Source organism: Nycticebus coucang, chromosome 14 (assembly GCF_027406575.1).
Source record: "Nycticebus coucang isolate mNycCou1 chromosome 14, mNycCou1.pri, whole genome shotgun sequence".
NCBI lineage: Eukaryota > Metazoa > Chordata > Mammalia > Primates > Lorisidae > Nycticebus > Nycticebus coucang.
The window spans coordinates 63,291,213-63,315,403 of NC_069793.1; the positions used below are offsets into that span (position 1 = coordinate 63,291,213).

Consider the following 24,191-nt stretch of genomic DNA (forward strand, 5'->3'; position numbering starts at 1 on the left):
CTTGTTTCTCAGGGTCCCATTTGGGATCCTTAAAGGGAACTGCCTGTCTTCCTTGGATATCTGTTCCTTTCCTCAGGAGACGTACTGCCATCAGTATTGGACATGAACCACAAATCACCCCATTTCCTAGCTTTATTTAAACTTTGATCTAGTAGTAACATTACATCTCTCCAAGAGAGGTCAAAGCTTTGTCCTAACCCTTGGGAGAACATCTATATACTTATCAGGGTCATCAGAAAATTTTCCTAAATCAATCTTAATTTGCTTCAAATCTGCCAGAGAAAATGGAGTGTATACTTGTACACTTCCCCTTTCACCACCTGCAGTCTCAACCAAGGGACACAAAGAAAGATATGGTTGCCTTCTGGGGGTCCCATTAGGACCAGAAAAAACTCTTGACACAGCCTCCCTCCTGGGGTTTTCTGAAGGCACAGAGGAAGGTGCAGGAGACATAGATGTTGGGTTTGAACTAGCTTGTGACAGCATCTCCCTCGCAAATCCCTGACTATTTGGGAAGTTACTACAACCAAGAGAGCTGAATCTTTCTAACAGGTCTTAGACAGTTGAGGATTGTCCCTGAGGAAAAAGAAAACTTGCACATAGGGCACTTCAGATCACTTTTCTTCCTCTTTAAAAAAGTATCTAACTGAACAAAGTTCTCATAATTAAGAGTACCCTCTGGAGGCCATTGTTCACCAGTGGAGAGTTGATACTGAGGCCAGGCCTGGGTGCAGAAGAAAACCATACATTCTTTTTTTAGCATCTGGGGATCAAACATGTCCCAGTGCTTCAGAATATAGCCCAGCAGAGTGTTCTGGCAGCACAGGCCGAAAAATCAGGCATCTGGGAGCCTGGTCCAACCTGATGACAGTTGTCTTGGCAAGAGAACATTACCCATATGTGGGAAAGAACAAACCTCCAGCATCTTAATCAATCCCACCCTCTATTCCTGGGTTGTCAAAGCATCCTCTGACCAACCCAAGAAGCCTTCAGGCCAAACAAAAGGAAAGGTCCTTCCAATGCTTGGGGAAAAAGCCCTGAGGAGCGTGGCCTCCTCAGCCCTGGCCCTTGTCTAGAATTAGTAACAAGGGTAGCTTACCAGTGTAGCTTAGTACCCGCTGGCTCCCCTGTGCTTATAATGTGCCAGTAGCACAGCCCAAGAAATCAGGTATCAGGGAGCCTGGTCCGACCTGGTGCGTATTCTGCCCCTTTCTGCCGCTTCCCCCACTAGCTCCACGAGTATCAATCAAAGTGGGGATGAGCCCCGTTCTGGAGAAAATGGCTGTGCGCTTCTTGCACATTTAACTCTTTTCAAACTTCTTTGAAGTCCCAGTAACAAAGGAAAATAGCAGGTCTTACATGTTTGTTTTCCAACCTGTTTTCTTTCCCAAAAGTTAGCTAGGCAACGATAATTACTTAGTGACAAACCAGAGTTGAGAGACACTTGGATACTTTTGGATTACAATTAGTTACAATTAGTTGAAGTCTTAAAGAAACCTGGAAGTATTTTTAACTTTCCCATTTACACCAATAAACCAGAAGAAATCAAATACCCAGGGTCATTTTCATTGCCTTTCTTCATTTTTAAGAGACTGAAATGGAGCTGAGGCTTTAGGGCCATTCTTGCCATGGGGAGTTGCCCAGAGCTTCCCTTCACAGGTCTCTAGCTGCCCAGAGAAGCCATGTAGGGGAGTCCTTTTGTCCTTTGTTTGGAGCTGACTTGTAGTTAACATGGTTTAGCCTTTTTTCTCAGACACATGAAAACACCAATTAAATTTAATTTTGCAATGAAAGGCAATAAAAAAGGACCTTACAACACACCTACAACTTCTGAGGTACACTTAGAACATCTGAAGAATACCAGAATGAGGCCGTACAAACTTAACTAGACAAAGCAATCCTTTACCTACATTCAGACAAAGCATATAAACTACAAGGTGAGACAGAGAAGCAGAAGAGGGCTATGGATTCTTAGAGATAAATCGGAAAAGTTTGGGACCATGGAAGAGAAGAGAGGATTGTAAAAGCTGGGAGAGCACGATTTTCAGAAGGCCCTCCCATGTCCTGAGGTCAGAACCATTGCTGGGACCCCAGGGCCTCTGGGTGCTACCTCTTTGCTCGGCTCTCAACCAGAGAAAAGGAGTAAATACAGAACAGTTTCAAAAGTCTTCTAACATTCCTTTCAACCCTTTCTGGAGCCAAGGGGAATTAGAAAGTCTTGTGACCTGGAGGTCAGCAGCCACACTGTTTACCAGCTGATGGGCATCAAAATTATTAGTCTCCATTATAATAACTGTAGAGAAAAGCAGAATAGAGGAAAGTGGTCCCATTGTTTACCACAGATCTTCAATTCTGGACGCGAGCCCCCAAAAACAATACCAGAATTTCTCTCTTCAGTAGGTTCTTGGTCTCGGTGATTCGAAGAATGAATCCTCGGACCACAGATCAGTGGTAAGACAAGATTTATTTACAGAAAAGAATACAGAAGTACCAGAGCTCCTGGCAGACAGAAAACTTGAGTCAGGAGAGAAAAGTGCTCTCTCTCCCCCTGTCTGTCTGTAGGCTCTTTGTCTAGGGGTCTATAGTCCCATGGGGGGGGCTCAGTAGTTACATTTGGGCTTGGTAGTTACATTTAGCATATCTGGAACATGTCTGAGTCACACATGAATGGCTAAAGTTCCTTTCATTCCCAGGCCTGGGAAATGGGGACCCCCTACCCACCCTCTAGCCCTCTGGTTCTTCTGCTTGCTGCCACTGCACCAACATCACCAAGGCGGAGGCAGCAGGTCCACGCACCCCAGCTCCATGAGCTGGCTGGGATGCCACTTGTCCTATATCACTATGATTGACCACTGCCCTTCAGCCTGGGCTACACAGTTAGATAACCCCATTCCTAAATAAATAAGTAAATATTCTTTTAAACTAATGTTTACCCTAACCTAAGATTCTCTCATAAGAAATATTTTTAAAATATAGAATTGATCTTGTTATAACAAAAAATGCACTAGTGTTGTCTTAATAGAGATTATTTATACTCTCATTTGTTTATCTAACAAATATTTATTGACAATAAGAGGTACACATAGCAATATTGGTACTATAAGTGAAATTACCTGCTATAGTAAATTCTATATACACACCATTGGAAACAAGGAAGTCAGGTAAAGGGGGTAGAATATGACTGAAGTAGCTAGAATGTTTAAGGAAGGCCTTTCTTACTTGTGATTTTGAGTGATGAATGACCCAAAGAGTTGTGGAAAGAGCATTTTGAGCTGAGATCTAGCAATCCTGAAATGGAAGAATGTTGGAATGTTTGAAGGGCTACAAAAAAGAGTGTGGTCATAGTACACTGGAGAAGTTTCAAAATGTCTTATCCTATTGGATTTTAGCTATGCTAAAGCATATTTATTTTATTATAAACATGAAGGGAAATACTGGAGGTATGAGACTTAGATGGACATAAATTATTTTTCATTTATGATTTTACTTACTTTGATATAGCTATTTAAATCTTTAAATAGAAGTTTATATAATACAGGCTGTATTTCAGATAATACATAATTATAAGTAATATGTAAATATAGTAGAACCTCCATAGTTGACCACCTCCTTAAATTGACCTAATTGCCAAAGACCAGGCATGTACCACATGCATGTACCTGTACAGTAGGCCTACTTCCTTATGTTCATCACCTAGATGTGTTGACCAGTTTGTTATAGTCCCTTGGATAGTCAACTTACAGAGGTCTGCAGTACATTATTTTATATTAACCAATTTTTGCAAACAGGCTGAAGAAAAAGAGGGGCATTAAATATGTCTTTGACAATGGCAAATAGAACGGAGTAGAGAAAAAAGCCCAGGGTTATCAGGAAGAAAGACACAACAAACCAAGAAAAACTGAATCATCCAACTCAGAGGATTAAATTCAGGCTGAAAAAAGACTGAAGTCAGAAGAAGAATATTTAGAAACACGAAATATTTAGAAACCTTGAAATCAGAAATTAATAAACACACGAGGTGGCTTCTGCGCAGCTGCGGAGGCGCAGCTTCTCCTTGGCCGCCGCCCGCGTCCCCTCCTTCCGCCTCCCCGCTTCCGCCCACTCCGCCCCTCGCCGCTCCTCGCTCCAGTCCCTGGGGCCGGCGGGCTCGTCGTTACACTGAGACGGACTTCTGCGGTAGGCGCACGGCTTCCTGTTCAGAGGCTGCCGGCGGTAAGCTGTGGGGACTCTGCCCGCGCCCAGTTTGGCGCGGTGACCGAGAACCCGGGAGGGTGGAAGGTCGCATCTTGTGCGGTTGCGGCAAGGCCGGCCCTACACCGCCATGGCCCCAGTGCAGCTGGAGAACCACGAGCTGGTCCAGCCCGGAGCCGGCGGCGCGGATAGCGGCGGCCCCGCGTTAGCCCCGGTTCCTCCTCCTCCTCAGGGAGCCGCCTTGGCAGCGGCAGCTACAGCTGCAGCTGCAGCTAGGCCTGGCTACCGGCTGAGCACCCTCATTGAATTTCTGTTGCACCGGGCCTACTCAGAGCTCATGGTATTGACTGACCTACTTCCAAGGAAATCAGATGTGGAAAGGAAAATAGAAATAGTGCAGTTTGCCAGCCGGACACGCCAACTCTTCGTTCGATTGTTAGCTTTAGTAAAATGGGCTAATGATGTTGGCAAAGTGGAAAAATGTGCGATGATCTCAAGCTTTTTAGATCAACAAGCCATCCTGTTTGTGGACACTGCTGATCACCTGGCCTCATTAGCTAGAGATGCTCTGGTCCATGCACGCCTGCCTAGTTTTGCCATCCCATATGCTATTGATGTAGTGACTACTGGGTCTTACACACGGCTGCCAACCTGTGTAAGGGATAAAATTATTCCCCCAGACCCAATTACGAAAATCGAAAAACAAGCCACACTTCATCAGCTGAATCAGATTCTTAGACATCGGCTTGTAACCACAGATCTTCCTCCTCAGTTAGCAAATCTTACAGTTGCAAATGGCCAGGTGAAGTTTCGAGTTGAAGGAGAATTTGAAGCCACCTTGACTGTAATGGGAGATGACCCTGCTGTTCCATGGCGCCTCCTCAAGCTAGAAATTCTAGTTGAGGATAAGGAAACAGGAGATGGGCAAGCTTTGGTTCATAGTATGCAAATCAACTTTATCCATCAGCTGGTGCAGTCCAGGCTTTTTGCTGATGAGAAACCACTTCAGGACATGTACAACTGCCTACATTCTTTCTGCTTATCACTTCAGTTAGAAGTATTACATTCCCAAACTCTAATGTTAATCCGAGAGCGGTGGGGAGACCTTGTGCAGGTGGAAAGGTATCATGCTGGAAAGTGCCTCTCCCTCTCAGTTTGGAATCAACAGGTTCTTGGGAGAAAAACAGGGACAGCTTCTGTTCATAAAGTTACAATTAAAATTGATGAGAATGATGTCTCTACACCTTTACAGATTTTTCATGATCCTCCTTTGCCAGCTTCTGATTCCAAATTAGTAGAAAGAGCCATGAAGATTGACCACTTATCAATAGAAAAACTCTTGATTGATAGTGTCCATGCAAGAGCTCATCAGAAGCTCCAGGAACTGAAGGCCATCCTTAGAGGCTTCAATGCCAATGAAAACTCTTCCATAGAGACTGCACTTCCAGCCCTTATTGTTCCCATCTTGGAGCCCTGTGGTAATTCAGAGTGTCTGCACATTTTTATAGATTTGCATTCTGGAATGTTCCAATTGATGCTTTATGGACTTGACCAAAACACTCTGGATGACATGGGGAAGTCTGTGAATGATGATATGAAACGGATCATTCCCTGGATTCAGCAACTTAAGTTTTGGCTTGGGCAGCAACGTTGCAAACAATCTATCAAACATCTGCCTACAATAAGCAGTGAAACATTGCAGCTTTCTAATTACTCAACACATCCCATTGGAAACCTTTCTAAGAATAAGCTTTTTATTAAACTTACCCGCCTTCCTCAATATTACATTGTTGTGGAGATGTTCGAGGTTCCTAATAAACCCACGCAGCTGTCATACAACTACTACTTCCTGTCTGTGAATGCAGCAGATAGAGAAGACAGTCCTGTCATGGTGGTGCTGCTGCAGCGGTTCAAGGAAGATGTCCAAGACTTGATTTGTCATACAAAATCTGGGAAACCGACCAGAACCGGTACCAAACACAAGTTGTCTGATGATCCATGTCCGGTAGAATCCAAGAAAATCAAACGACCGGGAGAAATGTGTGCCTTCAATAAAGTTCTAGCTCACTTTGTTGCTATGTGTGACACAAATATGCCATTTGTAGGACTTCAGTTGGGGTTGTCCAATCTGGAGATTCCACATCAAGGAGTGCAAGTGGAAGGTGATGGCTTCAGCCACGCAATACCCTTATTAAAAATTCCTCCCTGTAAGGGTGTAAGTGAAGAAACACTAAAGGCTCTGGACCGCTCTCTTGTTGATTGCACTTTCCGATTACAAGGTAGAAATAACCGCACATGGGTAGCAGAGTTAGTATTTGCAAACTGTCCACTTAATGGCACTTCTACTAAGGAGCAAGGACTGTCCCAGCATGTATACCTGACATATGAAAATCTGTTGTCTGAACCTGTTGGTAGTAGAAAAGTAGTTGAAATGTTTCTTAATGACTGGAGTAGTATTGCACGATTATATGAGTGTGTGTTGGAATTTGCACATTCTCTACCAGACATACCTGCTCATCTAAATGTTTTCTCAGAAGTTTGTGTTTATAATTACCAAAAACTTATTTTATGTTATGGAACCACCAAGGGAAGTTCAATTAGTATCCAATGGAATTCCATCCATCAGAAATTTCACATTTCCTTGGGAACTGTTGGCCCAAACTCAGGTTGCAGTAATTGTCACAATACCATTCTTCATCAACTTCAAGAAATGTTCAACAAAACACCAAATGTGGTTCAGTTATTACAGGTACTGTTTGATACTCAGGCTCCGTTAAATGCCTTCAACAAACTCCCCACTGTGCCGATGCTGGGCTTGACCCAGAGAACCAACACTGCCTACCAGTGCTTCTCCATTCTGCCACAGTCGTCCACCCACATCAGACTGGCCTTTAGGAACATGTATTGCATTGATATAGACTGCCGGAGTCATGGTGTTGTGGCAATACGGGATGGTGCCTATAGTCTTTTTGATAACACCAAATTAGTTGAAGGTTTTTATCCAGCACCAGGACTAAAGACATTTCTGAATATGTTTGTTGACAGCAATCAGGATGCTCAAAGAAGGTCTGTAAATGAGGATAATAATGCCCCTTCTTCTATAGGAGGAGATATGATGGATTCTTTAATATCACAACTGCAGCCACCAACCCAACAACAGCCATTTTCAAAGCAGCCAGGAACATCAGGCGCTTATCCTCTTACTTCACCACCTACATCTTACCACGACACAGTTAATCAGTCTCCCTCTATGATGCATACACAGTCTCCAGGAACTCTTGACCCTAGTTCCCCATATACTATGGTGTTACCAAGTGGACGAGCAGGGAACTGGCCAGGGTCACCTCAAGTATCTGGCCCCTCACCAGCAACATACATGCCTGGAGTGTCACCAGCCAATCCATCATTACCACTGCATTCTCCTGTTCCAAATGCTTCTCATTCCCAAACTGGAACAAGTTTCCAAACGATGCCAACAAACATGTCTCCACCTTGTAAGCTACCTCAGCGCTCTTGGGCGACATCCATACCTACCATCCTCACTCACAGTGCCTTGAACATTTTACTGCTGCCCTCTCCAACACCAGGCCTCGCGCCCGGCTTGGCAGGCAGTTACCTTTGTTCTCCACTTGAGAGATTTCTTGGATCAGTCATCATGAGAAGACACCTTCAAAGAATTATTCAACAAGAAATGCTGCAGCTGATAAATTCCAATGAACCTGGAGTGATAATGTTTAAAACTGATGCACTGAAATGCAGAGTAGCCCTGAGTCCCCAAACCAACCAGACACTTCAGCTAAAAGTGACACCTGAAAATGCAGGACAGTGGAAACCTGATGAACTTCAAGTTTTGGAGAAATTCTTTGAAACAAGAGTTGTAGGACCACCATTTAAAGCTAACACGTTAATAGCCTTCACCAAGCTATTGGGAGCTCCTACGCACATCCTCAGGGACTGTGTGCACATTATGAAGCTGGAGTTGTTCCCTCACCAGGCAACACAGCTAAGATGGAATGTTCAGTTCTGCCTGACGATCCCTCCAAGCGCACCACCGTTTGCACCTGCTGGGATGCCTGCTGTAGTGCTGAAATCCAAAATGCTATTTTTTCTTCAGCTAACTCAGAAAACATCGGTTCCTTCCCAAGAACCTGTTAGTATTATAGTTCCAATGGTTTATGACATGGCTTCAGGTACAACCCAGCAGGCAGAAATTCCCAGACAGCAGAACTCTTCTATTGCTGCTCCCATGATGGTCAGCAACATTCTGAAGAGGTTTGCAGAGATGAATCCACCACGACAAGGTGAATGCACAATATTTGCAGCTGTTTGTGATTTAATGGTTAATCTTATACTGCCTCCTGTTGGGCATCCATAGACACTATTGTTTTTAAACCAGGAAGGCTGACAGATGAGACAAAACAACAACAACAAAAATCTGAAATCAGCCTTCGGTTTAAAAAAGAGAAAGGAGTTTTTTTGACTTTAGGAGCTAAGTGTTCTAAACTGGCAAAAATTTTCAGGGTGCACTTCTTTCATCAAAAAGACCGTCGATCTTTTGTATAGTTAACTTGTATAGTGTGTTTAAGTGGGCCACATTTCAAACTCGGTAATATATCTGTGTCCGCTTGCTAGTGATAGATTTAATATTGTTTCATGCTATGAAGTTATGAAATGCCAATCTCATTTATTAAGGCAGGTCTGTCATTTTTGAATACTGTAAAACTGTGATAAACTTTGAATTGAAGCTATATTTTAATATGACCACTTTGAATCCTTACATGAAAATGTTCTGGGAGTTGTTACACACACATCCCAAAGAAGCAATATTTAATAAAGCTAGGTTAAACACACACACACCAAAAAAAAAAAAGCAGTGACACTCACACGTGTGTATATAAGCTCTATAGACTTCTTAGGGCTTCCCTTCATCTTTAACCTGGTTGGACCAGTAATTAATTTGTAGTAATACATATCTGAAATTTGATCAAAAGCATCTGCTTCTTTGTTTTAGGTTAATTTCTTTTCTTGAAGCATTCTTAACTTGACTAGTGGTTAATGTTTAGCACTTCAATTGTCTTTCAGTGTAGGATTTGGGTTAAAAAGAAAGAACCTAGTCTTTCTGATTTTTATCATGAACACCAGCGTTTTGTTAGAACCAATGTACAAAAAATGTTTACATTTGAGGGTGAATCTTTTTGTGTTTTGTTCATATTCAAAATATGCAATAAAAATTGTTACCCATAAAAAAAAAGAAGAAAAGACAATAAATGGTTCATGTTGATCAAGGATCCCAAATAATGCTATTATTCTCATTTGTTGGGGATGCGGGAACTTTTCTTTTTGGTAAACTCAGTTTACAGGATAATTCTGCATACAACATTAATTTAAAAAAAAAGAACGTTAGTGTTCTACCCTTGCACAAAGTTTCTGTGACATTTCTTTATCTTCCTCAACTTCTCCTTGCTTTCCCCACCAAAATTGGGGTTGTTCTAAACAATCTCAATTTAATTCATTGTCAGTAAAATGATAGAATATTTTGCTTGGAGGAAACCTGGTCCAGTCCCTTCATTTTGAAGAATCCGAGATCCAGGGTCTATTTAGGATCAAAAGGAATGTGGGGTACTGACACATCTCAGCAGAGTTTCTTTTTTTTTTTCTTTTTTTTTTTTATTAAATCATAACTGTATACATTGATATGATCATGAGCAGAGTTTCTTTTCTTTCCTTCTTTTTTTTTTTTTTTGTAGAGACAGAGTCTCACTTTACTGCCTTCAGTAGGGTGCCATGATGTCACAGGACTCACAGCAACCTCTAGCTCTTGGGCTTCAGCAATTCTCCTGCCTCAGTCTCCCGAGTAGCTGGGACTACAGGCGCCCGCCACAACGCCCAGCTATTTTTTTGGTTGCAGTTCAGCCGGGGCTGGGTTTGAACCCACCACCCTCGGTATATGGTGCTGGCGCCCTACTCACTGAGCCACAGGTGCCACCCAGCAGAGTTTCTTTTTGAAGAACCATACTGTCTCTCCCAATTAGGGACTTTTTAAACTTCAAAGAATAGGATCTATGCAGAGGTTTTCTAGTGACTTGTGATTTGGTAACGTTTTTAAAATTATAACACCATGATGAGTTATCTGGTCACTGTAATACTTACTGGTTCTCTATTAAATTGTAGATGCTTTGTCTAATTCCACTTTAAGATGATTTACTTGAGCTTCTATAACTGTCAACTACCAAATTCTAGTTTCAAGTATCTCACTGCAACTATATCATATCTGTTGTCAACTTTGCTTGATTCTCATTTCCAATGAGAGTTGAGGCCTTTTTTGCCTTTCTCCTTGGTCTTATGTCTCCCTTCATCTCCTGCTTCTCACCCAATTCTGCCACTATTCAGAAGCAAGTGACTAAACTTTATCCTTCAACTTTTTTGTCTTTCTGTTTTCAGTTCACCTTACAATGGTAATCACATCAGTTTGACAATCTAAAATGTCTTTATCATGTGCCAGCCCTTTTCTGTTTGGAGCTGAATCCTATTTTTTCATGTAGAAATCCACATGCATATACAAGAAATGTATTTTTATCTGCAGGATGATATTGTTTCTTATTTATTTAATGGAATTAACTTTAAAGATATTTTCTCTTTTACATATGGTTTTGAAATGTTAATTGCATTTTTACACATAGTGCATTCAGTGGACACTCTTTTCCTAATTATAACTTATCTCTGAATGCATTGTGCAAATCAAAAGATAGGAATCCGTTAACAGAATTTGCTTTTGGTGCTTACTAAGAGTAAACCCATGAATTTGAACTTTGAACTATTATGCTTGACACTTGGAATTGGTATATATTTTATTAAAGCTTGAAAACATTTAGCATTTGAATCAAGTTTCATCGAAGAAAATAATAAGCACATGATTATTAACAGTATTATTGATTATAACTTATTAAGAATTAAGCATAAGATTCATATTGTCTCAAAACCACAGAGAAATAAGGTATGGTATAGTTTTGATATCAATGAGGCTGCAAATATATAAATGCACTCTGCTTGTTGGGTTGAGGGAAATAATAAAGACCAAGTCAAAGCAAGAACCTTAACCTTCCCACATTGTCTCATATCAGAGAACATCCTCACATAGAACTTATGGATGGTAATTGCTCTGAAAGAAAGAAACTTTAAATTCAAGTGGAGGGAGAAAATAATTCCCAAGATCAGTTCATTTAAATGCAAATCAATATAGATTAATAAGATTCAATTAATGATGATTCTATATGTGCTCTTTGGCAGAAAATGTGCTTGGTGATGACAGTATAAAGATTGTTATGATACAAATTGTGCTCTAAATTATCTCATTAGCTACTCTGGTGGGCATACACATAAACAGCAAACCACAGGACAACTGTAACAATTATAATGCAAGAAATAGTAAAGTAAATGGACTCTGCTTGGAATAATCCGGAGAAAGAATTTAAGGAGAAACCACTTCTGAGTTGAACTACGTAAAGTAGATTATACCGCCCTGATGGACCTCTGCACACATTCTCCCTGGGGACTTTAGAGGAGCTGGAGTGGCTGAGATACAGATCTTGACATAACCACTACTTTGTCATTTTTGGAAGGCAGGCAGCTCTCCTAGAAAAGGCTTTATCCTTAACACGTCATTAGAGTCTCTTTCTGCAAGATAAAAAAGATGAAAAGCAAGAGGTTTACTTTTTAATTGTCAAGAATCCTCATATAAACCCTGAGTGTCTCAAAGAAACTCACTTTTTAGGACAAATAGTAGAAATTGATATGCTTTATACATACATATTAGAGCTTTATTGTCCCTGATAAACTTAATTTCATCAGCAAACGAAAGCTCTTAAAGGTACATACTTGACTCAGTTGCCTGAGCAGTTGTAGAATAACTATTTATTTTATTACACCACAAACAATATGGGTCTAGACAGTATCAATATACTTTATCCACAATATACTATCCCTTTAACCTTGCCACCAACTATGGCTGGCCTATATAGCATGGCTGAATGAGCCACTCAATAATTGTGAGCTTACGTGACAAACTATAGAGAAAGTAAAGAATTCTTCCTCTCCTTCTGTGCTCCAAGGTGGAGGCACTGCTACAGATTGGTCATGTTCAATGACATTCTGTCTACTTTCTCACAATAAGGTAGGATTTTCACTGTGCTGTAAAAGAGAAATATATGGCCTAATTTATGTACTTTGTTTGGGGTGCTTACTATGGAAAGCTTGTAGGTAAAAACAGTTTTTAGAAGCTCAATCCCTGGCCTTAAAAATGTTTGCAGCAAATGACTATAAATTGGAGAAATTCTAATTTTCTACTCTTCTAACATCCACTTAGTTTCTTTGCTTTGTACGTTTTTTAAATTCTGTACTCACTCTGAGCAAAACAAAAGAGTCGAGGCTGACTATATAATTTTTCATTGGATTGGGCTGATGAAGAGCAAAGCGTTATAATAGTACACGGGGAATTTATTTGCAGGTTACTACTCTTTACGTGCATGTCTTTTTCAAGGATTTAACAGAGATGTATGACTGGTCAAGAGAGTATATTTCTGGTTCTCTTTGTCAGTTGACATTGTTTGACACAATTATACTCAATTTATAAGATATGTTTTATTCTTTTATTTCTTAAAATGGGAGGTCTTTCAAAATTGCATATTTTTGTTTGTTTCTCAAACAAACATGCTGAAAGGAAAGAGATGAGCACAACAGATCCACATTGAAAGTGTTGTTTCAGATCTGAGAATAAATACTTTCCACCAGACTCAACATCACATTCTCAATTCTTCTGAATTGAAATTGCCACCTTCTTCCTGATTGGAATCCCAGGGCTGGAGCATGTTCAGGTGTGGCTCTTCATCCCCATATGCCTCGTGTACCTAGTAGTTATCCTGGGCAATTGCTCCATCCTCTTTGTGATCAGGACTGAGCCTTCACTCCATGCACCCGTGTATTATTTCCTTTCCATGCTGGCTGTCTCTGACCTGGGCCTGTCCCTCTCCTCTCTGCCCACTATGCTGAGGATCTTTGTATTCGATGCCACAGGAATCTCCCCAAATGCCTACTTTTCTCAAGAGTTCTTTATCCATGGATTTACAGATATGGAGTCCTCAGTGCTCCTGATCATGTCATTTGACCGCTTTTTGGCGATCTGCAAACCTCTGAGATAAGGCTCTATTCTGACCAGTGCCAGAGTTGCCAAAATGGGGCTGGTGTTTCTCCTTAAAAGCATGCTCTTAGTACTTCCATTTCCTTTCACTCTTAAGAGAGTGACATATTGTAAGAAAAGCCTACTTTCTCACTCTTACTGTCTCCATCAGGATGACATGAAGCTGGCCTGCTCTGACAACACAGTCAATTTTTTCTATGGTTTCTTCGTTGCCCTCTGTATGATGTCAGACAGTGTGTTCATTGCTGTGTCCTATGTGTTCATCCTGAAAACTGTGATGGGAATTGGGTCCCATAAGGAGAGGCTCAAGGCCCTCAACTCCTGTGTCTCCCACATCTGTGCTGTGCTCATCTTCTACGTGCCCATCTTTGTCTTGGCATCCGTGCACCGTTTTGGCAAGCATACGTCCCCAATGGCCATGATCCTCATTGCTGACATTTTCTTGCTAGTGCCACCTCTAATGAACCCCATTGTATATTGTGTGAAGACACAACAAATTTGTGAAAAGGTTTTGGGAAAACTGGGTCTTAAATGAACATATGGGAGAAAGTGGAGCAGAGTCAGCCAAGATCAAGAAAGAAAATAATATATTTCTAAGAAAAGCATTATCAAACATTATCATTATCTTTCTTAATCATATTTATACTGCATACAGTTGGCCCTCCATATCATAGGCTTTACATGCGATGATTCAAAATATTCATGAAAAATGATGATTGCATCTGTACTGAGCATGTACAGGCTTTTCTTGTTATTATTCCCTAAATAATACAGCATATAAACCATTTATATAGCATTTACATTGCTAGGTATTGTAAGTAATCTAGAGACAAAGGATATGGGAAAATATGAATAGGTTAAATGCAAATACTGTGCCATTTTATATAAGGGTCTTGAGCATCCTCAGATTTCGGTATCCCCAGGAGTCCTGGAAGCAATCCTCAATGGATTCTGAGGGATTATGGTAATCAGTATCGTACCTAGGGTGCAGACATTCGTGAGCATAGGACTGACATGGACATTAACAAGAGTGTATGGAAAAACTATAGGACATTATTATTAAAATCATGAATTAACATACTGATAATAGAATTTTAGTTACATTGTTTAGTACATGTGAAAGCATCTTAATAAATATGAGAGAAGCTAAAGTTTAAAGGATGGTACTCCACTCCAATTACTGCGTTTGCTTTAGGTGACTTTCAGACTAATTGTATTTGGGGGGGTGGGAGGCTTCAGTCAATTTTGTGAAAATTCTTGATTTCTCATTTAAGTGAAAGAAGTCTATTGTCAAGTATAAGTTGGTTAATAATATTTCTCCTGCCTACTTTCCTTAATGATCAAATAGGGACAACCAGTAATTCTTTTACTTTATAGCTTTCATAGTCATAGTTTTGAATTATGACAATAAATTATCTCATACCATTGTTTTTAAAAAACTATCTTGTTTTCTGCTATATTACTCCAAGGTTCTATTAAGTCATAGCTACTAAAATGAGAACAAAGGAATAATTGAGCTATTAGCAGGAAGTTGGAGGTGAAAAATAGAGTAATTATTTTGAAAAATGTCTATTCTTGCCTTTAGTCCAGTTTTTAAAATGTTTTTTTTCTTTGTTATTATTAAGCTGTTTGAGTTCCTTGTAAATTCTGGGTATTAGTCCCTTGTCAGATGTATAGTTTGCAAATGTTTTCTCCCATTCTTCAGGTTGATTCTCCAGCTCCATTGTTTATTTCTTCTGAATTAGCTCCCATTTGTTTATTTCTATCTCTATTGCCTATGTTTTTTATGTATTTGTCATGATTTCTTTGCCTAGACCAATGTGCAGAAAGGCTTGCTCTAGTTTCTTTGTCTAGTGCTTTTATGGTTTTATGTCTTATATTCAAGTCTTTTATTCATCTTGAGTGGATTTTTGTACGTGGTGAAAGATAAGGGTCCAGTTTCATTCTTCTGCATATGGCAATCCAATTTTACCAGCATCATTTTTTGAAAATGGTGTTCTTTTTCCTGTGTATGTTCTTGTTGACTTTTTCAAAGACTGATTTGTTGTAAGTATGTGGCTTTAAAGCACTGATATTCTTTTTTTTTTCTTTTTTTTTTTTATTAAATCATAGCTGTGTACATTAATGCAATCATGGGGCACCATACACTGGTTGTATAGACCGTTTGACACATTTTCATCACACTGGTTAACATAGCCTTCCTGGCATTTTCTTTTTTTTTTTTTTTTTTTGTAGAGACAGAGTCTCACTGTACCGCCCTCGGGTAGAGTGCCATGACGTCACACGGCTCACAGCAACCTCTAACTCTTGGGCTTACGCGATTCTCCTGCCTCAGCCTCCCAAGCAGCTGGGACTATAGGTGCCTGGCACAACACCAGGCTACTTTTTTGTTGCGGTTTGGCTGGGGCTTGGTTTGACCCCACCACCCTTTGCATATAGGGCCGGCACCCGAAAATGAACCACAGGCGGCATTTTCTTAGTTATTGTGTTAAGGCATTTACATTCTGCATTTACTGGCCCATATCAAGTTTTGAAATAGCATCAGCCATACAATACCTCCCTAAAAAGAAAAGCCCGGGACCAGATGGCTTCACGTCAGAATTCTACCAAACCTTTAAAGCACTGATATTCTTAATTAATCACTTTAAAATATATGTTCTAAAATAATGATTATTTTCTTGTTTAGTCATTTGATATTTTATATTCGGATATATTAAACAAATAAAAATAATTTTAAACTAGCATAAAATAACTATATTATGCAACATAAAATTATATGAAATCATATGGATGCATAAAATAAATAGTTCCATATTTTAAAAAGATAAATAACCAACTGAAGATGATTATGTTCCTAAATTTATTTTCTATAAAATTCACTTATTTCCTGTCCCTCTTTTATTGTAAGTATTCTGTAGTTGACAGTGTTATAAACCATAACATTTAGAATAAGTCAATTCTTAACAATTTTATACCATGAACTGGGAGAAAACTATTTCAATTAATGGATTTTAATGTTTTGCTGTCTATTCTCAACTCACAAATAAATTAATTTCTTTTTCAAAGAATCATTTTATGAATGGAGTTGAAACCTGTTCTTCCTGTAAAGTATCTTAAGAATGAAGAAACAATGACCAATGAAATCAGTACTAACATGAAACCAATATATAAACAATTTCACACTCATATAAAGCGCAAAACACAAATATAATCTAGCAAGGGGGCAGGATAAGGAGGGAAAGGAGAGTGGTGAGGGTGATTAGCGGGAGGAGGAAGGACATTTGGTGGGATCTCATCTAATGTGTACAATGTCAGGGTGTTCAGCATGCCCACTGGGTGAGAGGCTCTTCTACAACCTAAACTTTACCTTGTAAGTGGGAACAATGTAGTCTAAATATTTTTGCCCTCATATTAGTTTGAAATAAAAAAAGAAAACTTCCAGAGGTTCAACTGTATATGGTGGTAAATGCATAAATAAATGCAACTGCCAGCATTACACACTCTGAAAAAATAAAGAACCATTTAAAGAAGATTCAAATATTCTTATTTTTTTAATGAGCTAAATATTCTCACATATTCCATGTCTCCAGGTGGGTTTAGGTAAGTTCTTATTGCTCGATTGCTGATCCTGAGACGATACCTGCAACTTAATCAAGCAAGGGAAGGACAACATTGCTTGTCTCCTTCCAGGATACAGTTTTAAATTCCTTTCCTTTGGTTCCAACCATTCTCCAATTATGTTGCAATTGTTAATTCACACATCTTTTTCTCATATTTGTATTTTGTTTCCCTAAAGGAATTACATTAATCAAATCCATTGGCCTTGGCATTTCTCCATTACTTATAGAATGTATATAAAGTGGCATCTAACTAGTAGTCTGGAATACTTCCCAACTTATTTTGAAAAAAAAAATCAAAACAACAAAAATCCTATGAATACGATGACAAATCGCAATTGCACTGTCTTGGTGTGACTCTACACAAAATAAATAACACTTACACAGTCAATTTGCATTGAACTGAAGGACTCTGGGAAGCCAACACCAGCAAGGGGAAACAAGAGTGTGGCCCCCTCCAATATTCCTCACTAGCTTTTATTGAAATCTTAGGCATCAGAAAATACAGTACAGCAGAAAACTTCAAAGAGAGAGTAAAAGTTAAAATACAAGTAACTCCTAACACATCCTGTTTATTGCACTTCTGTCCTTCTCTAATCTTATCACTGCTAATATATGATGTAGGGCTGGAACAGTATGCTGTGTCTATGGAATACTTGTTTTAGTGCTCATGGCCAGTAGTGATTCTCAGCTTGTGCCCAGATCCCTCTATCCCTAAGCACCTACCACTTTTATTTTATTTTATTTTTTTATTAAATCATAGCTGTGTACATTAGTATGATACACTTGGTTCATAGACCATTTGACACATTTTCATCACACTAGTTAACATAGCCTTCCTGGCATTTTCTTAGTTATTTTGCTAAGACCTTTACATTCCACACTTACTAAGATTCACATATACCCTTGTAAGATGCACCGCAGGTGTAATCCCATTAATCCCCCTCCCTCCCCTTCCTTTCCCCCTTCTCCCTATTCTTAGGTTGTAACTGGGTTATAGCTTTCATGTGAAGGTCCTAGATTAGTCTCATAATAAGGGCAAGTACATTGGGTACTTTTTCTTCCATTCTTGAGGCACTTTACTAAGAAGAAGAAGTTCCAGCTCCATCCATGTAAACATGAAAGAGGTAAGGTCTCCATCTTTCTTTAAGGATGCATAGTATTCCATGGTGTACATATACCACAATTTATTAATCCATTCGTGGATCGATGGGCATTTGGGCTTATTCCATGACTTAGCAATTATGAATAGGGCTGCAATAAACATTCTGGTACAAATATCTTTATTATGATTTGATTTTTGGTCTTCTGGGTATATACCCAGTAGAGGAATTACAGGATTGAATGGCAGGTCTATTTTTAGATCTCTAAATGTTCTCAATATATCTTTCCAAAAGGAATGTATTAATTTGCAATCCCACCAGCAGTGCAAAAGTGTTCCCTTTTCTCCACATCCACGCCAACATCTCTGGTCTTGGGATTTTGTGGTATAGGCTAGTCTCACTGGAGTTAGATGATATCTCAAAATAGTTTTGATTTTCATTTTTCTGATGATTAAAGATGATGAGCATTTTTTCATATGTCTGAAGGCCACGCGCCTATCTTCTTCAGAGAAGTTTCTCTTCAAATCCCTTGCCCAGCCTGCGATGGGATCCCTTGTTCTTTTCTTGCTAATGCGTTTGAGTTCTCTGTGGATTCTGGTTATTAAACCTTTGTTGGAGACATAACCTGCAAATATCTTCTCCCATTCTGAGGGCTGTTTGCTTGCTTTACTTGGGACTTGATCAAACTAAAAAGCTTCTGCACAGCCAAGAACACAGTAAGTAAAGCACCTACCACTTTTAAACCTATGCTCTGTCATATAGCACTGAACAACTGAATTGATAGGAAACTAATTGTAAAAATGATAAGAGATAACTATAAATTTCAAGTCAATAAAGCTGAAAAACATTTCCTGTATGTTAAGCCATAAGAAAAAACAAAGGCATTGTCAGGAAAGACACAGAGATGACACCCTTTTTGTCTATTAGTGTTTACTCCCAATTCAGAAATTCATGTCTGCACTAGACAGAAATGACTCAAGTCATAAAATATCAATGAATATTTCTAGAACAGAATTAATAGGCAATTATTCTTTCTCTCAATTATCAGACAAGCATAATGGATTTCTAATTAAGCTTCCAGTAATATTTCTTTGGTAATTAACGATGTAATTCTAAAAATAGTGTTGTAAGAGTAAGCTGGAGACTATATGATAAAATAAATACAATACAAACTATAAATAAATTTATAAATAATAAAATTAAATAAGACAATGACATTTATTAGATAGCTGTGAAATTATATTATTTACACAAAAATCAATAAGCAATGCAAAAAAATACAATAAACACATTGTAATATACTATATAAGAACTGAACAATTAATATACAATCAAGGAATAGCAGAACATTGCACAAAATAAATTGATTAGTCAAATAATACAGGTGGGGAAAATGAGGACCTATTTTAAATGTTACATTTGCGTGTGTGAGATTTTATCACACACAAAATAAATTAACAGTTAAGTTCAAAGGTAACTTTAAAAGTCTACTTAAATGAAAGGAAATAAACCATTTATGATTCGGAACAATTCTAATTACATAATACAATGGAAACATGAAAAGAAAAATTCTTAAATGTTTTTATTGAAAAACAATGAATTATATGAGTAAAATTTAAATAGTCAGAATTCAGCAGATAGCAACAAGGTATATCCAGTGCCAGGCATTGGGTATGCGTTTGCCAGAATTAACATCATTAACTTTTGCAAGACTACGAAAAAGCATATTTTGATGCTTTCCCCATTTTTTTCTGAATTACGAGTTAAACATTTAAATTAAGCCATTCTCTTCCAAGGTTATAGAAGTCTAAAGTATAAAATGATGGAATCTAAACTCATACAATGTGATCCTAGAGTCTACAACTTCAGCCACTCCACCAGACCAACAGAGATTTTTGCCTCCTACTAAAGTCAATCATTTACATTTCTAGGAATCTAAGAACATAATGAATGTATGAAGTGTTACTGAAATGTTAAATTACAGTAAATAACAACATAATCCATGATATATAAATATGATGCAATGTTATTCAACAATGCAGCACAGCATCAACAACTAAGTGTCATTTTCTAAACTCTATATTAGGAATTAAGGATTAAATGAAACATAGGAACTAATATCAAGGGGATTAGAGTCTGGTGGTGGGGATAAGGAAATAAATAATTAGATATGCTGAATAAAGCACCATAAATATAACCACACAGCCAAGAAAGCATACATAAAAGAATGGTATTACGCCTTTCAAAGGAAAGCTTTCTATAGAAAGTAATATCTAATATAAAATATTATTATGTAATAGAGAATAATTAATAAAATCAAGGAAACAAGATATATGTTTGGATATAAACTATTATCTGAAATTATAAACATATAAATGGGTGCACATATGTTAGCTCATTTTAAAAAAATTAGGTCCTATATAGTTACAAGTTGCTTAATAAAGGTATTTGTTCTGAAATATGCAGCATCATGGGATCATCACAGAGTGCGCTTATACACACACCTAGATGGTACAGCCTATTGCTCCTAGGCTACAAAACTGTGCAACATGTTACTGTATTAAATACTGTAGGCAGTTGGAACACAATGGTAGGGTATTTGCATGCACAACATATCTGCACATAGAAAAGTTACACGAAAATATGGATATGATAATCTTACAGGACAGTAGTCACACTTGCAGTCTGTCATTGACAGAAATCTCGAATAGAGTGCATGACTATATTATATAATCTCTCAATAAGGTAGTGAATAACTTCATTGTATTTTTAACATTTTTAATAATTTTCTTTATTTCTCAATGTATTAAGACAATTGTATATCATATATAATATATGACTTAATACATAATACATACATGACATAATCAGAAGAAAACTCCAAATACATTAAATACACTGCTGGAAATAATACAAAATTCAAGTTCATATCCTATTAGCAATTACTATAAGAATGAAAGTACACTGATGAAAATGTCTTTGGCATTACTCAGAAATAAAAACAAAGCAGGAGGAATTACGCTACCAGACCTCAGACTACACTACAAATCGATAGTGATCAAAACAGCATGGTATTGGCACCAAAACAGAGAAGTAGATGTCTGGAACAGAATAGAGAACCAAGAGATGAATCCAGCTACTTACCATTATTCAATCTTTGACAAGCCAATTAAAAACATTCAGTGGGGAAAAGATTCCCTATTTAACAAATGGTTCTGGGTGAACTGGCTGGCAACCTGTAGAAGACTGAAACTGGACCCACACCTTTCACCATTAACTAAGATAGACTCTCACTGGATCAAAGATTTAAACTTAAGACATGAAACTATAAAAATACTAGAGGAGAGTGCAGGGAAAACCCTTGAAGAAATCGGTCTGGGTGAGTATTTTATGAGGAGGACCCCCCGGGCAATTGAAGCAGCTTCAAAAATACACTACTGGGACTTGATCAAACTAAAAAGCTTCTGCACAGCCAAGAACACAGTAAGTAAAGCAAGCAAACAGCCCTCAGAATGGGAGAAGATATTTGCAGCTTGTGTCTCCAACAAAGGTTTAATAACAAGAATCCACAGAGAACTCAGATGCATTAGAAAGAATAGGACAAGGGATCCCATCACAGGCTGGGCAAGGGATTTGAAGAGAAACTTCTCTGAAGAAGACAGGCGCACGGCCTTCAGACATATGAAAAAATGCTCATCATCTTTAATCATCAGAAAAATGCAAATCAAAACTACTTTGAGATACCATCTAACTCCAGTGAGACTAGCCTATATCATAAAATCCCAAGACCAGAGATGTTGGCGCGGATGTGGAGAAAAGGGAACACTTTTGCACTGCTGGTGGGAATGCAAATTAATACATTCCTTTTGGAAAGAGATATGGAGAACACTTAGAGATCTAAAAATAGATCTGCCATTCAATCCTGTAATCCCTCTACTGGGCATATACCCAGAAGACCAAAAATCACATCATAACAAAGACATTTGTACTCGAATGTTTATTGCGGCCCAATTCATAATTGCTAAGTCATGGAAGAAGCCCAAGTGCCCATCGATCCACAAATGGATTAATAAATTGTGGTATATGTACACCATGGAATATTATGCAGCCTTAAAGAAAGATGGAGACTTTACCTCTTTCATGTTTACATGGATGGAGCTGGAACATATTCTTCTTAATAAAATATCTCAAGAATGGAAGAAAAAGTACCCAATGTACTCAGCCCTACTATGAAACTAATTTAGGATTTTCACATGAAAGCTATAACCCAGTTACAACCTAAGAATAGGGAGAAGGGGGAAAGGGAGAGGAGGGAGGGGGGAGGTAGGTAGAGGGAAGGGGATTGGTGGGATGACACCAGCGGTGCATCTTACAAGGGTATATGTTAAACTTGGTAAACAGTCTGTGAAGCTAGTGAATGATGCCCCATGAATATATCAATGTACACAGGTATGATTTAATAAAAAAAAAAAGAAAAGAAAATGTCTTTGGTGTTGAGTAATAAGGTTACACATCGAGTCAGGTATGAAAAGTACAATTGAAGTAGGAAAAGATTAACACACACAGCTTGGACTGCCTTAGATATTGTCATGAAAATGAAAAAAATTATTGCACATTTTCACAATTTTTCATCCAAAATCTTTGAAGTTCACAATTTTTCATACATTACATGTAGACAGGTCATGAAGCCTTTGAGGCATTATCCTGCATTCAAACATAACAATAAAACAATATTTCTGAATTGAAATGTATAGAATAAGTAATAACCGATATATATGTTCATATTATTTCTTGTTTGTTTTTAAGCCAATAATTTTTTATTCTAATCTTAAGATAATTTAGAAAAGCTATTGTTTTTGAGATGCTTTGAAATTTCTGAATTGTAAATAGACAATTATAGATCTACCAAGACAAACTTTTAGAAAAGTCTTCAAACGAAGCAAATATAAAAGCAGAGACATCTGAAAGACCTGATTTAGAAGAATAAGATGGTAATATTAAGGTGTGATCTTGGTTGTCTACTCTGCCCCAGGTTAATTCCAGGGTCAGAGCCTCTGCTGTAATGTGGCACTCTCTAAGGAAAATGGCCTTTAATTTCCCAGCTCATAGATCTTCATGCCTACTATCCATTCAGAATGTGCAAGCATTCTCCACCTGTAGGAACACTGAAGTCTGGGCTTAAAAACATGATAACATGCAATAGGCTGTTAATATTTTTAAAATATTAATATTAACATTAATCTATACAATTTCCTGCAGTACTCAGAAAATACCATGTACCCCTACCTAGTACATGATCAATTCTGTGAATATTTCTCCTGCTCCAACCCCGGTCCTGGAATTCACTTTTTTTTTTTTTTTCTGAGATACAGCCTCTCTGTCATCCTGGGTAGAGTGGCCTGGCATCATAGCTCACAGCAATTGCAAACTCTTGGGCATAAGCAATCTTCTTGCCTCAACTTCCCAAGGAGCTGGGACTCATGGCACCTACCACAATGCCTGGCTAGTTTTTTTCTATTTTTAGTAAAGATGGGGTTGTACTCTTGCTCAGACTGGCCTTTTACTTCTGAGCTCAAGCAATCTACTTGCCTCACCCTCTCAGAGTGTTAAGATTATAGTGTGAGTCACTACACCTGGATAGACTCTTGTTTAAACTCACAAAGTTCTGGTCACTTCATAATGGCCAAGAGAACAATACAACAAGAAAACTTTTTTCCCTAAATATTTACACACCCAACTTAAATGCTGTCAGATTTATGAAACAGACCTTAATTGGTGTGAGAAATATGATATCCTATAACACCATAATTACTGAGGACTTTAACACTGCTCTGATAGAACTAGGCTGATCCTTATTTCTAAACAAAGAAACAAGGAACTTAAACACACCCTAGAACAATTGGGCTTAATAAACACATACAAAACACCTCATCTCAAAGCTAAGGAATATATGTTCTTCTACTGAGCCCATGGAATATATTCCAAAATAGATCATACCCAAGGATATAAATCAAACCCAACAAAATCAAAAGAATTGAAATTATACCTTATATCTTTTCAGACCATGAGGCAATAAGGATGTAGCTC

At 38.3% G+C, this 24,191-nt stretch overlaps 1 protein-coding gene and 1 pseudogene across 1 annotated transcript; both read left to right on the forward strand.

Annotated features, from left to right (window-relative positions):
• Positions 1 to 4,321: 4,321 nt before the first annotated feature.
• LOC128565982 (mediator of RNA polymerase II transcription subunit 14-like) lies at positions 4,322 to 9,415 on the forward strand. The gene has a single exon (XM_053562850.1). It carries the CDS (start codon positions 4,322 to 4,324, stop codon positions 8,564 to 8,566), a length of 4,245 nt encoding a protein of 1,414 aa, XP_053418825.1. The 3' UTR covers positions 8,567 to 9,415.
• A 98-nt stretch (positions 9,416 to 9,513) lies between these two features.
• Positions 9,514 to 13,919, forward strand: LOC128564498 (olfactory receptor 51A7-like; annotated as a pseudogene).
• Positions 13,920 to 24,191: the final 10,272 nt, after the last annotated feature.

What these genes read in the sequence shown, in the direction of transcription:
- LOC128565982 (XM_053562850.1), top strand. Translation starts at nt 4,322, where the DNA reads ATGGCCCCAGTGCAGCTGGAGAACCACGAGCTGGTCCAGCCCGGAGCC.